Genomic DNA, 17056 nt, shown 5'->3' with positions numbered 1-17056 from the left:
ATTAATAAGTGAGTTTATAAAATTTTCAAACTTGATAAATGCCTTTTAAAAAGGGGGAGAGCAGAATGTATCTGAGGACAGGGCAGGTTAAAATACTATATAAAGTGGTCAGGGTAGGCCTAAGAGCAATGGAAATATTTAATCAAGACTTGAGAGAGATGAAAGAATTAGGCAAGTGAATATATGGGGCAAAAGCACATTTTTTGAAAGCAAGAGGATATAATAGGAGTTCAAATCAGAGAGGTAGCTGATGGGAGGCCAAATCACATTGGACCTTTCAGGTTATTTTAAAGGTTTGGGATTTTACTTTGAGATTAGAAGCTCCTGGAGAGTTTTGAGCAGAAGAATGACATGATCATTCCAGTTGCTGTGTTGAGAATAGACTACGAGGGGGAGCAGGGTAAACACAGAAACAAAGACTGTAGAAGGCAATTGTGGTATGCAGAGAGGTTACTAGTATATAGAAAGGTTGCAATGGAGAGTGATAAGTGGTTAGAATTGGGATATTTGGAAGGTAGAGCCAACAGGAGTTCTTGCTGGATTGAATTATACTGAAGAGGGTGGAGGGAATCAAGGATGACTTCAATATTTTTGCTCTTTAAAACTGGTTTTGGGGAAAAATCAGGAGTTTCATTTTGAACATTCTGAGTTTGAGATATTAGATATCCAAGTGGGCTCTTAAGTTTCTTTATTGAGTAAGGTATTACATATGTGTCCTTGTCCCCACTTCGCCCCCCTCCCCACCCCCCGCTCATGCCCTCACCCCATGGTGTCTGTGTCCATTGGTTAGGCTTATATACATGCATATAAGTCCTTTGGTTGATCCCTCTCCCTTACCTCCAGCCTCCCCTACCATCCCTCTGAGGTTTGATGGTCTGATCAATGCTTCTGTGTCTCTGGATCTGTTTTTGTTCATCAGTTTATGTTGTTCATTATATTCCACAAATGAGTAAGATCATGTGATATTTATCTTTCTCTGACTGACTTATTTCACTTAGCATAATGCTCTCCAGGTCCATCCATGCTGTTGCAAATGGTAGGAGTTCCTTCCTTTTTATAGCAGTGTAGTATTCCATTGTGTAGATGTACCACAGTTTTTCAATCTACTCATCTGTTGATGGGCACTTAGGTTGTTTCCAAATCTTAGCTGTGGTGAATTGTCTTTGCCGGTATTTTTATTGGGTTGTTTATCTTCCTTTCATTAAGTTGTATGAGTTCCCTGCAAATGTTGGAGATTAAACCCTTATCGGAGATAACATTGGCAAATCTGTTCTCCCATGCAGTGGGCTTTCTTGTTGTTTTGTTGATGGTTTCTTTTGCTGTGCAGAAGCTTTTTATTTTGATGTAGTCCCATTTGTTTATTTTCTCTTTAGTTTCCATTGCCCTAGGAGCTGTATCGGTGTAGATATTGTTTCGGCATATGTCTGAGATTTTGCTGCCTGTGGATTCCGCTGAGGTTTTTATGGTTTTCTGTCTTAAGTTTAAGTCCTTTATCCATTTTGAGTTTATTTTTGTGTATGGTGTAAGTTGGTGGCCTAGTTTCTCTTTTACATGTTTATATGGTTATGTAGATGATCAATAAAAGCTTAAGTTACTTTTTAAATTCAAACACACTAAAACACTGAATAAAGCAAGGGTTTAAGATCTTTTTTAGTAATCTAAATAACATGGATTTTTTAAAAGTCATATTTAATTCTCATAAAGAATGTGGCATAGTGCTTTGAATTATACATTGAACTTGTAAGTTAAATCAGTAGGGTTGTTTATTCAGATCATAGTTAGTATAAAGGTAGGTTCAGAAGAAAGGAAAATAATGGATGTGCAAAGAAAATAGGTTTGATCAAGGAGAGAGTTTCAGAGTTTGAGATCTTGGATTTAGGGGATAATGAAGTTTAAAATGTGATCATGCCTCTGGGTGGGTGAAGTCCAGTGATGATGAATTGACTGCTGTGGAAAAGGGTAAAAAACGACAAAGAAGTTTTTGCCAAGAATTGTATTGAAGTATTTCCAGCATTTATGTTTTGTTTTCCTAATAGAAAATAATATAGCATTCTGCTGGAGTCTATCAATACCTATGATCATGAGTGGTTAGGTAGGTATACATATATTGAATTCAAATGTGAGAAATTTATTGCAGATATAATTATGTCTTGATTAATAGATGAGATTTATTTGGCTGTGTTTCTTAAAAAATACTATATTACTTTTAACTGTAAGTGAACAATTAAAAGAAAGCGTGAATGTACATTTGAAGGAGTATTTAAATCAAATGTCTTTTTATTTAAATTAAATGTCTTTTTATTATTTTACATATTGAATTTTATACAAGCAATTGACTTTCTCTTTAATGAGAAAGAATTCTAAGAAAAGAGTGAACTGTAGTTAGAGAATAACTAACTATAAAGGACTGATTCTGATTTCTTTTTCTTGTGTCCTTAGTATGCTACACTATTTTTGACAACAAAAATATCCTACTCATGTGATAGAAATACAAGCAATTAATGAATAATGCATATGGTCACAGCAATGGTCAAATTATACTGTTTCCTAGTGGGTACCATTTTTCTTCATTGAGTGGGACATTACAAAGTTGGATGTTAATTGCTCCCACAAATGTGGCTTTGCTCTTCACAATTAGCATTAAGACATGTCCTTGGAGCTCTGTGACTTCATCATATACCACCTGAAAAGGTAGAAGAGTAATGAAAATATAACTCAGATATGCCAAATGAATCTTTAAAGAATATTGCTTTTAATAAAAACATTTAGCTCCTAATATCTTGTACATTGGCATGGATAGGTTGATGTTGTTAGAATCCTTCATTTCTAACTCTAATTTTGAAAAGCTAAAGGTTCTGCTAACATAATGAAGTTTAATGAAAAAATATTTTTAGAAGAAGCTTAGACTATACTCTGATTTTATTAATAATGGTCCATCCCAAATTTAATAAAACGGTAAGTTATTCTCTGGAAAGAAATTTAAATACACTTCACCTTTAACTGTCCTTGAATTTTCTGTGCAACATGGGAACTTGAACACTATCTTTCTTTGTTGAAGGCTAATGAGGAAAGCAGACCAGTTTCCATGATTTCTTTGTGTTACTTTAATGCAGTGCAGCAACATTTCTTTCTACATGCGAAGAAGTCACTCTGTGGTTACTATCATTTATTTAAAATTGCTTTATTTTTAATTATGAAAATATGTGCTCATTAAATAAAATATCAACAAAACAAAAAAAGAACAAGGAAAGAAAGGAAATACTTATATTTTTGCCATTGGGAGATAATTGCAGTCAACATTCAGCTGCTCTTTTTGTTTTCTATAAATAATCACTTTTTATGAATCTGAACTGTATTTAAGTTGTATATACAGTTTTCTGTCTTGCTCTTGTTCACTTGCTAGAAATGTAACCATTTTTTAAAAGGGATATGTTTACCTGTGTTTTATAATATCCAGGAAGTAAGTAAGTCATAGGCATTACCACTGGGTGCCTGCAGTGGCAAAGCAGCTAAAAGTGTAGTACTCTCAAGAAATTAATTATGCATCATGAGACTGGGGGTGGGGGGAGAGAGCTGTGTGTAAGTCCAACGTGGTTCCCAGGGAAACTCCTTAGAATACATTTAGAAAAGCAGTTTTGTATGCTGCTTCAAACTTGCTTGCTTTTTATAAACAAGCTACAAGATAGAAAAAAGTGTTCTCTATATATGCAAAAAAGAAGCAGAGGAAACAACTTTGGGGAAGTCCTTTGAGTCAATTGGGAAGTTTCCTCGGTATGTGTGGATGTAGTTTCTGGTCCGTCATACTGGAATTTGCCTACAATTTATGAAACTGTTAAGTTATCAATGAAATTCTGTTCAAAATTTGCTAACTGCTCTGAACAATGATTCACTTGTCAAGTAAATAATAATTCAATGAAGAATGTGAGATTCAACATGATATGTTAGCCTGGTCTACCCTGCTTCATGTGACAGACAGCTCCTGCCTACGTCCTCTTCTAGAATCTTACTCACATTCCAGACAGGAGAGTGTCTTTTCAGTTTGCTTGGACTGCTTATTCAAATAATTCCATTTTGTTCATTGAGCTCCCTGGGATAATAAAGAATTTTATGGGCTGCCTTAAAAAATCCCAAAACCGCACCACTGTAATTAATCTTTTTTAACTGCAATGGATGCCCAATATGGACTCTCAGGACCACTCTGAGATTCTTCTCCTGGATTTGTTCCTTTCCAGGACTTCAGAGTAAGCTTCTTCACCCTCTATCTGTAGTGGCTATTTTGAACTGTCTAAACTGGTGTCCATTTTCCTTCCACAACACTTTCAGCAGATGAACTTGTGGGGAAGCAAAGGACTTGGCTGGAAAGTCTGTAAGGAGGATTCTCTGAAAGGTGGGAGGCCTCTAGGGGGACCTTGACAAACACGGTAGACCCTGCCTTGACTTTTCCAAACAAGTCCAAGCCCCTAGGTGTTTTGCTAGAATCTTTATGTTTATTCCTTAAACATCCTTGTTTTAAAGACACTACAGATACCTGTGTCTTCTCAAGGATGCTTACCCTATGGAAAGTATCTAATAGTTAATTTTAGTTCAAGTTATTACTGCAATAAAAGGCTAAGGAGGCAGGTGAATGGGGCTGTCTGGTTCCTTTAGCCAGGCAGTCCCTTAGCCCTCTCTTTCACAGAAACGTGTGTCAGAGTAATCATTTATCCATAGCTCAGGGTCTGCTGTCAGCCCCGGCATGAACCCATCTCTTCTCTCATAGAGAAATAGATGAAGGGGCCCTCAAGATATATGAAGTCAAAAAATAGAATAACTAAGACTTAGGCCTTTAGAAAAGTCTGGCTTAAGAACTCCGTGAATGATATAAATAGGCCCTAATGATGTAACTGTAAAAGAAGCATATCTATTATTCATATTTACATGAATCTGTTGTCAATTATGTTTTCTTATTTGCATAATGGTGATAATAATATTTACCTTTTAACGTTGTGGGAAAGAATAAATGAGATAATGAACACAAAATCTGGTAACTATTAAACACTAATAAATTATAGTTGAAAAAGATCCATCAAATACACAAGAAAGAACAGTGTTCTTGGAATTTTGCATTAGTTGACTGAAGAAAACACTTCAAGAGAGATTTGAGTCTCCCAGGCATTTAGCAAGCTGAAATTCTCAAGATGTGACCCTCGAAATTAATTGCCTTCCTAGTTAAAATACAAACATTTAAACTCCAACGTTTATATTATTTTATGGATTTTCCCTCTTTGCTTCATTATGCATAATTTTTTTAAAAAGTGACTGGAGTTTTATAAGCATGCAATCATTGCACAGCCTAGATGACATATGTCTGTTAATTTTTTTAACTGCACCCACAACATTATTTAAAAAAAATCAAGCATTCTTTTCATGCAATGAGTAATTAGTGAGTAATGCTAGAGAAGTAAACAAATGATTATATTCTTTGAAGCATTTTCATCAAATGATTTTATATGTATTCTGCCATCACATAAACAGACCCAAATTGCACAGCTCTTTTGATTTCACTTTCTGGTACCTTTTTACCCATAGGCATGAGCCAAATCTTCATTGCCTACTGACAAATATTGAATTTGTGGGTTTGAAATTGTTATACCAAGTAGAAAAATGATGTTTGAGATAATTAATGTCTATTGATTTATATACAAGCATTTGGTGTGTCATATTTGACACCAGGGTCTAGTGAATAGTTCTAAAGTGAATTTTAATTGCAATGGGAGAACAATAATATGGAAACGGAAGTGTATCTAGTGCTGGTGGGAAGAGGAGTGAGGAGGCAGGATGATGAAAGAGAGGATTCAAAACCACTGAGAACAGAACTCTGTGGGTGGAGAGAGGGAGGGATAACAAAGCATAGTTCAGGGGACAATATGGACTTTGGAATCAAGAAGTTTGGAACCTAAAATCTAGTTGTGTGGCTTTGGTCAAATGTTTGACCTCAGGGCCTCAATGTCTGTATTTACAAGGAAAATTTCCATCATGTTCTGAATAGCTAGTTTGCAGACCATACAGGTTAACAATAGCCATTGCTATTGCTTATTGAGTGTACCATGTGCCCAGTGTGATGCTAGGTATTCATACATGTTCTGAAAGATATTTTAAGGTATGTAAACCACAGAATGTTTCTGCTCTGTCCTTTCTAATTCCCCCTTTTGCTTTACAATAGGATAATATCAAAGAAAGGAACACAATGTAAAAAATACATCGATTATAATAAGATAAATTCATTGTAAGATAGAATCTGTATTTCTATCAAGTCATTCAAAAACAATGATGGCTTTAACCTGATGTCAAAGGTAATAGAGTGAAAAGAGCAAAGGCTTTGAGCCAGAATCCCAGCTCTGCTTCTTAAAAGCTGCAATGCAGTTCTAAGCATTCCTACCACTGGTCCTGCCCCACATTGAACCCAGTCATGTCTACCATTGGGATTTGTATAAGATGGGGCTTTTCAGGGAGACTGCTGGCAAAGCCTGTTAAGACCCACTCTGGGAAGTGTCAAGTAGACAAGCATGGCTCTGTGTGCAAGCTTTGGTATCTGATGGGTGGGTACTAAAGAGAGACTTGGCAATGTCCCTGACCCAGCCTCTCTCAGGGTTGGGTCTTAGGGAGGGAGAGGGCTATGAATAAAAGTGGAAGGAGATATTTTCATGAAAAAACTTTGTAAGACATTGGTGATGCAACGTAATAAACGCTTTGTATTCCTCGTAAGAGATTTATACAAAAAGGAGAGGGAGGTCATTCTCTTCCACTTCCCAGAACAGTGCACGGCTTTGGCAGTTTGAGAAATCCCAGCCGTGGTTGCGTGGCTAATGTTATAGCACTCAGGAAGCAAAGCAGGGGAGAAGTTAAAACATTTGGAGTAAGTCTCAAAGGCAGCAGTGAAAGATAGAGGGGGGTGAATGCTGCAGGAGCTTCATCCCAAAGTCTTAGGGACCATTTAGGGAATACACGCTGCCTGATGTGACTGGAGAATATGGCTAAGTATGGGACAATAAAGGGCATCAGCACACGATTATTGACAAAGGTGCAAAAGACATTCAATAAAGGAAGCACTGCTTCCCCAACAAAAGGTGCCAGAGGTATTGGCATTCATAGACAAAAAACCCCCCATAAATCCCAACCTAATTCATACTTTATTTAAAAAATTAACTCAAAATAGATAATGTACTTAATATAAAATGTAAAACTATAAAACATTAGAAAAATATATAGAAGAAAATCTGTAAGACTTAGTGCCAAGTGAGAAGTTCTTAGACTTGATACGAAATGCACAATCTATAAAAAGAAAAATGGATAAATTGGACCCTATTTTTTCAAAAAGCTTTTACTCTATGAAAGACCATGTGAAAAGGATGGAAAGACCAGCTCCAGAATAGGGGAAATATTTGTAAACCAAATATCTGACGGAGAACTAGTATCAGGAATGTACGAAGAACTCTCAAAACTTCACAGTAAAATGCAAGCTATCCGGTTAAAAATGAGCAAAGACTTTTCCCCAAAGAGGATATACAGATGGTAAATAAGCACATGAGCAGAACTTGAACATCATTTGTCATTATGTAAATGAAAATTAAGACCACAATGACATATCACTCTATACCCATTAAACTAAAATAAAAAACAGTGATAACACCAGATGCTGGCAAAGATGAAGTTTCTACTGGATCACTCATGCACTGTTGGTGGGAGTGTAAAATGGTACAGAAGAAGAGTATGTCGGCTTCCTAGAAAACTAAATATGACATTACTAGATACCCCATTAACAACTTATGCTCACACAAAACCTATCCACTAATACACAGCAGATTTGTTTGCAATAGCCCCAAGCCAGGAATGACCCAGATGTCCTTTCATGTGGGTCATTAAAAAACTGTCCTACCTCTGCACTGACTACCACTCAGCAGTGATAATGAATAAACTATTGATATATGCAGCTGCTTGGATGCATCTCTAAGAAATAAAAGTGAGTAAAAAAAGCCCATCTCAAAATGTTCAAAGCTGAATGATCCCATTTATAGATTGTTATAAACAACAGGTTTATAACCTGGAGAACAGGTTAGTACATAGTTGCCAGTTTTTTGAGAGATTGTATTGCAGGGAGGGAAGTATCTCCAGATATAATAGGGTAGCACCAGGAATTTTTGTAATGGAACTGTTCTGTACCTTGCCTGTACCGGTGGTCACACAAATCTATACATGTGATAAAAATGTGTAGAACTGAGCACACACACACATACACAAGAGCACATGTAAAAACTGGTGAAATCTGAATAAGATCAGCGGATTGAATTAATGTCAATTTCCTATCTGTGATACTATACTATAGTTAGGAAAGATGTTACCATTTGGGGGAAAGTGGTTAAAGAGTATTTGAACTCTTTCTGTATTATTTCTTCCAACTGCCCATGAATCTATAATTATCCCAAAATAAAATTTAAAAAGCTTATGAGGATGATATTGCTCCAAGAGACAACTTAGGAAAATTACCGAGGCAAGTTTTAAGGGCTATGAATGTCATGTTTAGAATTTTTGACATTATACAGTAGGCAGTAAGGGATCTTTGAAAAAATGTAAACCGGAGATTAATAAATATGACCAGTTTTTGAAAGACATTTTAGGTAGAAATATGAAAGATTTAATAAAAAAAACACAAGATAGGAGTCCGATAGAAGGCTATATAGTAGCCAAAGTTATAAGAACCTCAAACAAAGAAAGGTAATGGTACAGAGAGGAGGTGATAGATTCAAGAGGCAGGAAGCTGCACAGGAACTGACAAAACTTGGTGACTCTTTGGACATGTGAGTGAGACAGGGAGATGTCAAGATGTCATTAGAAGGTATCTTTTGAGATGGTAAACAGAGGAGGTAAGCCAGATTTAAAAGTGGCTAGGAGGCCTAGGTGGTTTGGCTCAGTGGATAGAGTCTGATCAAGGACACATGCCTGGGTTGCGGGCTCGATCCCCAGTGTGGGCATGCAGGAGACAGCTGGTCAATTATTCTCTCCATCACTGATATTCCTGTCTCTCTCTCCCTCTTTCTTCCTCCCTGAAATCAATAAAAATATATTTTTTTAAAAAATGAAAAAAAAAGTGGCTAAGAGGCATTGAAATGGAGCTCCCCAGTGATCAGGCAGAAGTGCAGGTCAAATGGTTAGGAGAGAAGCCAGGGCTTGAAGAATAGATTCAGATGCAATCTAAATATAGGTGATAAATGAAACTGTGGAATGCAACATAATCTGAGAAAATAAATATTAAGAAGAGATAAGGGTAGACAGATGATAGAACTCCAACAAACAACACTATTTTAAGAGGAAGAATGTAAATGAAGAAAAATGAGAGAGTGGTTAGAGAAGATAGAAGGGAATTAAGAAAAGGTTAAACTCAAGAAACAAAAGGGAGGTGGCAGGAAGGGGGCCATAGCCAACAGGGTTGCTGTGTAACTTCAGGAGAAGAGAGCCTGAGGGCTCAGTGGATTAAGCAGCATCAATTAAAGTCAGAATCCGAATTGCAAAGGATTAAAGGGCAAAAAGGAGGTGATGAAGTGAGTGCAGGCAATGTGAGTTAATTCTGTAAAAGTTTGGAGATGACATGGAGGAAAGGAAAATGGGATGCTTTAGAAACATTGAGTTGAGTTTGTTTTGTTTTCTAAAGATTTCTGAGCAAGGATTTAATGGATGAGACAGCCTTAAGAAGAGCAAATAATCAACTGAACAAGGTACAAAGAAATGGGAAAGATGGAATCAAGAGAATAAATGTAGGATTTGCCTTAGATAGAAGTAGGGCTTTGGATGTTCAAATTGTATAATACAGATGAAATAGTTATATCTAGTATAAATTAATTGTAATTTAATTTGTATTTTGCACTTACATATTTTTTGTTTTTTTTTTAAATGTGATTTTTTGAAATGTGTTTTTATATATAGGTTAGACTATGATAAGACCATTAGGTAAGGAAAACCAGGTAAAAGGAAAGTAATGTTAGAGACAATAAGATGGAGTGAGGGATAATATGAGTATGTGAAATAAATATTACATAGTCTTAGGCTCTTACTGGAGTCTAGCCACAGTTTGAAAATTGGTGCATGAGCACTTTGAAAGCAGTATCAGTATTTGACAGTTCCCATAAGCTCTAGAACAGTGATCAGCACACAGTGGCTATTTTTGGGGAAATGTCTACTGTTCATGTAATAATGCTGCCAATTACTGCAAGTTTTCCATATTTGGTTGTTAGGCTGAAAAATGGTAAGAAATATACAAAATGACAGAACAAGAGATGAATCATACTTACAATTTCATTGTAAGTGGGGTCGGTACATTTTGGAACAGATTTTGTTTTCCTCCTACGGACTTCACTGGGATATGGTAAAAGATAAAATTCAACATGTGCGCTGGGCGCGGAGCCATCTGGGAGATGCTGCAAAGGAAAATGGTCATAAATATTAATGCATGTTGCTATCAAAGAAAACAAACACATAGCTACTAAATATCTAGACCAAAGGCAGGGTCAAGATTTATTACCATCACTCTGTTTATCAGAAAATAAGGAAACAATAAAAAAGAAATATATTATTGTTCAGAAATAATTCCAGGTGCAGTTTAAAAGAGAAAAATTGCCCATCTTAAATTAAGTGTTGTGTCAGAGAACTATATTTAAAAGCCCACTAAATATAATTCATTTTTTGCAGTAAAAACTAAATTTGCATTTTGACATAAATGGTCAAGAAATGAATATAAGCCCCAGGCTGAGACAATAGCTAAGTGCCTCAGGATACTGTATACCACTTGGAAATCAATAAATTCAAGTTTAACACATAAAATAAGATGTAGCATTTCATGACATGTATATTATGATATTACATTTTAAAGCAGAATTTAATTAAAATATCTATTAGACCTATAACTTTAATATACTTAGAAGATGGTTATGATAATTTTATTCTCTAAACTTTCCTAAAATGTATTGGATAATCCTTTTTAAATTGTGTTGTCTGGAGCCCCAAAAGTAGCTTAAGTTGTAGCCTGAGCAATGATGGCAAATGGGTGGATCTCTGGATCCTTTCTTCCCATTATTTCTAACCACTGCCCCCTACCCTACTCCCTCCCTCATACTGGCTGCAGAATTTCTCCCTTCTTCTTTCGTTATTATGAACATTTTTATTTCTTAACTAGAGACCAAAATTCATGCACTTGGAGGGGGGGTGGCGGGGGCGTCTCTCAATCCAGCCTGTGCCCTCTTGCAGTCCACGGGGGATGTCCACCTGTCAGAGGTGGGAGAGGCTCCCAGAGGCTCCCACCACTGCTGCTGCGCTCGCCAGCCATGAGCCCAGCACAGGGCTTCTGGCTGAGCCACTCTTTCCCTTGTGGGAGCACATTGACCACTGGGGGGCAGCTCCTGTGGTGAGCATCTGCCCCCTGGTGCTCAGTGCATGTCATAGCAACTGGTCGTTCTGCCGTTAGGTCGATTTGCATATTAGCCTTTTATTATATAGGATATATCATTTAAAGAGTGAGTCCACTATTTCAAAATGTTAGAAACTACCATGTTTCAAAAAAATGGGTACTATCTTTGTAATCTTGACCAAATGGAGAGTCAGTAGAACTAAAATTCTGAATGTATGGTTTAATAAAATAAAAAATATTTATATAATTTAAAAAGGAGGATTTAAACATCAACCTTGAGGAATTAAGTGCTTATTTTGACTAAATTATATAAAACTGATAATATTCAACAGTACATTTTATTGCTCTGAATCACAGACATTCACATGAGAACATTCAGTGCCACCTCCAAACTCATTAGCTTTAATTCTGTATCTTTCTTTGTCACTTGAAAAAGCATATTGGGAAGTAAGAAAATATGATATATGTTATTACAGGGCTAACTTTTATTTAGTTCTAATTTACAAGGTAAAATTATATTATTGGAAAAGTTTGGACCTTTATTATTCATAAATTATATAAAATACATCTGGACCCATAAGTCAAAATATGATGACTGTCAAAACTGGTGCTTTAGATGGAGCTCAAGGTATCTTTCCCCACATGAAACCTTCTCAGAGGAGGCACTCTGAAATGTATCAGTGACATAGGAAGAGGTTGCTATTAATATTGAAAGGATTGATTTTTTTTTGTGTGTGAGAAGAATGAATGTAGTAAAGTGTTTTGATCTATGTATTTTTAAAAAAAAATATTTTTATTGGTTTCAGAGAGGAAGGGAGAGGGAGAGGGAGAGGGAGAGGGAGAGGGAGAGGGAGAGGGAGAGAGAGAGAGAGGGAGAGAGAGAGAGAGAGAGAGAGAGAGAGAGAGAGAGAGAAACATCAATGATGAGAGAGAATCATTGATTGGCTGCCTCCTGCACACCGCCCACTGGGGATCGAGCCCACAACCTGAGCATGTGCCCTTGACCAGAATCAAATCTGGGATCCTTCAGTCCACAGGCCAACTCTCTATCCCCTGAACCAAACCAGCTTATGTGCAATGGGGCTTGATTTTTACTATATCTATAATCACTGTATGCTCCAACTTAGTGATTAGAATCATGGTTCTGGAAATAGACTTATTGATTGCAGTCTGGGCCCCCCAACCTGCCAACTATGTGACTTTTGACAGGTATCTTAACTTTTTAGTGGGTCAGTTTCCTAACCTGTTAAATGAGGATAAAGATGATACTTATCTCACATTTAAAACATTAAATAAAATAAACCATGCAATGTGAGGACAGTGCCTAAATTAGAGTAAGACAATAAATATTTGATACAATTTTTGTTTTCAATAAATTAAACATAAATATACAATATGTATTGATTGGACAAGATATCCCTAATGTACTATGATGTTTATGAGAGGGTGTGAGGGTGTTCAACTTTGACACTACTGATATTTGGGGCTAGATAATTCTTTTTATTTTTAAATATATTTTTATTCATTTCAGGGAGGAAGGGAGAGGGAGAGAAAGATAGAATCATTGATTGACGGCTTCCTGCACATCCCCTAATGGGGATAGAGCCCACAACCCGGGCATTTGCCCCGACCGGGAATTGAATGGTGACCTCTTCGTTCATAGGTTGATGCTCAACCACTGAGCACACCAGCCAGGGCTAGATCATGCTTTTAAGTCTCTGTGATGGGGGCTGTTCTGCTACTGGCATCTAGTAGGTAGCATTCCAGGTCTTTTAACGACACCCTGAAACACTTTCTAGAATCCAGTCATACTATTCTCCCAGTTATGATAACCAAAAACGTCTCCAGACAGTCAGTGCTGTCATCTGGGGGGCAAAACTGACTCCAATTGAGAACCACCAATGCAGATGATTCCCCCCAAAGAAATCTCTCATTCATTCTTAGCATCCCAGCATTGTGAACTGTGAATGTTTCCTCCTGAGTGTCTTCTTGGTACTCTTATATAAGCTCTAGCCAAAATCTATTTTCTATTCTTCCTCACCCCTCCAAAGCAGATTTTTTCCAACTTGTTAAAACTTTATTAAAGGATACTATTTCTCTTTCCTGGGGCCTCCCTTTGATTTTCAAATCCAAGTATGTATCAAGATCAGTATCTTCCCTTTGTGCCCCAGTTCACCTGCCACCACAGCCCTTTACTCCCTAGCTTATTATAACTGGATTTTAAATACTTTTGGTGCCCTAGTTTTCCTTCATTCATTTTGTTCATCACTGTTGCATTTAACCTTCCTGTAAAGCTGGTTTGATCATGTCACTTTCCTGCTCAAAACAATCAAGGATTCCCAACTGTTTGAAGAATAAACTCCCAATTACAGAAGGAGAAAAATCTTTTGTGTATGAACCTTTCCCAAGCATTTAACAACTCAAGGTTTTGGCTTCTATTTCTAAGTTAGTGTCCTTGACAAGATTCTTGAATATCCTGAAGTTTATAGAATAATAGAACAGTGCAGGTTTCAATTAAAGACATGGGGGCATTAGATCTGAACAGTGGGATTAGTCTAGTGATGGCGAACCTTTTGAGCTCGGCGTGTCAGCATTTTGAAAAACCCTAACTTAACTCTGGTGCCATGTCACATATAGAAATTTTTGATATTTGCAACCATTGTAAAACAAAGATTTATATTTTTGATACTTATTTTATATATTTTAATGACATTTAACAAAGAAAAATCAACCAAAAAAATGAGTTCGTGTGTCACCTCTGACACCCGTGTCATAGGTTCGCCATCACTGGATTAGTCTGTCATTAGCAGATTTAAATGCAGGCATTGATTTCTCAAGTCTCTAAAAGACTCTTTTTTCAAAGCAGTTGTCTTATCAACACTATTATTTTTTTTCTCTTTTTACTGGTACCATATTCTGTTCCTTAAAGATCTCAGATAATTCATTTTAAAAATCACTATCTCCTCATTAATACTTCTTATTTCTTCCTTTACTGTTATGTTTATGTAAATTAAATTTTACTTTAAAATGATTAAATAACCCCCCCCCTTGTCTAAATGTCTCACCCTAGGATGTTTTACTGTTGCTTTTTGAGACCTTCACAAAGACTTAGCACTTTGATTTCAAGAGTCATAAGGCTTAGGGATACAGAGTTCTTAGTTTGACCCTCAGTCTAAACAATGAGAAGTTGCTGTGTCACTCAGAGGACTTTCTTACTCATGGTGGACTGAATTCAAGCAACACCGCTACTTTCTCCCAGAACTCTGGCTAGTGTTTTTCCTGTGCTCAGAAGAGAGTGTAAGGCCCTGTAAACTTTATTTTATTGTTCATAATAACTTTGAATTATATATGTTCTAGATTTTATGTTAAAATATTTATCATTTTATATGTATTAAGAATAGTTCTATGTGTGTTATCTTCCTTATGAGATTAGGAATTCTTGCCTCCCTCCCCCATATTTTTCTTGAACTTTGCCCCATTGGTTACCCTCTACCCTAATTTCACCCTCAGTGAATGAAAGCATGTTGAAAGCATGGTTAATTTATCAAAATAGGGAAAATAAAAGTAAACAGTAGCATGTTGGTATAAAAACAAAACCCTATATGAACTTTATTTAGAAAGCAAATAAAACCATCTCCCATTGTAAGGTATGAGAGCAACCCTTCAGTATTTTTATATGACTGTATGAGGAAGATAGTTTTTCATGCATAGTAATAATAATAGCTACCACATAATGAATATATACTTAATTTAAAACATTCCCTTTAAATATTGCTTGAGCTAGTATTACTATCTTTATTTTATTGAAAAGGTTTTTCCTATAAGACCTCCATGCTCTTCACCACTACCTTATATTGACTCTACAAAAAGATGCTAAAGGAAACTGTCAGATTCAGATAGAAAGGCCTTCTAGATCATATTTTATCAGGAATGTGATAAAGATACTGTTTTAAAAATAAAAGACACTTTGGAAATTTCTATAGATTAATTCAAAACTTAATTGCATTTAATATGTTATCTTTTTTTTTAATCCTCACCTGAGGATATTTTTTTCCCCATTGATTTTTAGAGAGAGTGGAAGAGAGAGGGAAAGACAGAGAGAAACATCGATGTGAGAGAAACACATCGATTGGTTGATTGGTTGCCTCCTGCAAGCACCTGTCCAGTGCCATGGCCTGCAACTGTGGTATATGCCCTTGATCAGAATTGAACCTGGGACCCGTTAGTCCACAGGCCAGCGCTCTATTCACTGAGCCAAACAAGCTAGGGCAAGTTATCTTTTTGATGCATAATTTATGAGAGTTTTTCATCAATTTTTTTTAACTTAAAAGTTTTCAGTCATAGGATAATATAAGCTTTGGTAGAAATCAACTAATGATGATTAAAATATAATAGGCTATAAAAACCTAAAGTATATGCCAGAAACAAAACAACACAATAAAAAACATTTTCCTCTTCTGTGTGCCTGCCAAATTGTAATTTCTAAACTCAGACTTTCCATCATGAAGAGGGTTTTTAAAAAAATAAAATGCCAATGTACAATAAAAGTACACCTGTAAAATAAAAGTCTTTGTGATACATGGTTTGTTGTGTGCTTTCGTTAAAGAAATCTCATCTTTCACTATGTGTTACTTAATATAGAGTGGGATAATTTTAAGTCCTCATGAATTAAATTGGGGTAGTCTTCTGCTTCATTTCACACCAATTTAAGTCTTTAACAGAACTCTAGTCCTCATTAGGTGATTTCTAATAATTTTAAATAATCAATTTAAAAATAAAAATACCACGTGTCTAGCACTTTGGAGGGCAGCAAGAAGACAGGGAAAAGTAACTGAAATAGTTTCTGCCCTCAAAGAACTAACAAACATATTTTCACAATCATCTTGACATATGTAAATCATCTTGATATAGATATATATATTAAATAACGATATAGTTAACAACTATACAGAAATCAGTATAGTAGATAGAATTCCATTTCTGACTCAATACACACATATTGAATGGCTTCTAAAAATTCAGAATTCTAATTAGAACTCCAGACTTTGTTATTAAGTATTTTGTGAAATTTGGTGTTTCCATTTCGTAGTCTTAATAGCATGTAAGAAGTAAGGCTTTAAACCTCATTTATTTTTTTTTACAATCTATTCAATAGGCAATCTGAAGAGTTGTTTATGAGTTAGCTGGTAATTAAAGTTTTTCACAGTTGCATGGAACTGCTTTAAATGATTTCAAATCTACTAACTCACCTTCTATCCTCAAGTGCTGAGAAAATTGTACAAACAAAAGGGACAAATTATGTTTTGTTAGTCATTACTGAGGAATTGCAAACAACATGATATACCAAAAGATTTGATGTTATCCTTGATATTAGAGGAATAAAATGGATTGTAAAAAAAGCAGAAATAGTAATTCAGAATTAAAATATTTGAGTTTTATGTACCTCAAATATATGCCTTGATATTTCCCTCCTAACCAGGGATATCATGATTTAAATAAAGATATAGGTATATGGTGTACAGGTTTCAATAACCTGAGTATCAGATAATCAGGACTGAGTTATGAGGGCCTGGAATGATAAAATGCATCTAACAAGTTTAAAAACAATTGAAAAACCTGAAA

At 35.9% G+C, this 17056-nt stretch overlaps 1 protein-coding gene across 1 annotated transcript in view; it reads right to left on the bottom strand.

Moving 5' to 3' along the window:
* Positions 1 to 2395: 2395 nt before the first annotated feature.
* The window catches only part of PIK3C2G (phosphatidylinositol-4-phosphate 3-kinase catalytic subunit type 2 gamma), a 268815-nt gene continuing 254154 nt past the window's right edge, over positions 2396 to 17056 (bottom strand). Inside the window, exons 32-33 of the mRNA XM_014451731.2 lie at positions 10323 to 10448; positions 2396 to 2683 (exon numbers count right to left, since the gene is read on the bottom strand). Of these exons, the coding sequence (XP_014307217.1) occupies positions 2531 to 2683; positions 10323 to 10448 (279 nt within the window). The 3' untranslated portion in view covers positions 2396 to 2530. The remainder of the gene's footprint in view (positions 2684 to 10322; positions 10449 to 17056) is intronic.

This window comes from Myotis lucifugus, unplaced genomic scaffold (assembly GCF_000147115.1).
Source record: "Myotis lucifugus unplaced genomic scaffold, Myoluc2.0 scaffold_10, whole genome shotgun sequence".
NCBI classification, from domain to species: Eukaryota; Metazoa; Chordata; class Mammalia; order Chiroptera; family Vespertilionidae; genus Myotis; species Myotis lucifugus.
The sequence above is the reverse complement of the archived record's forward strand: the minus strand, read 5'-3'. Positions and strand labels throughout refer to the sequence as shown.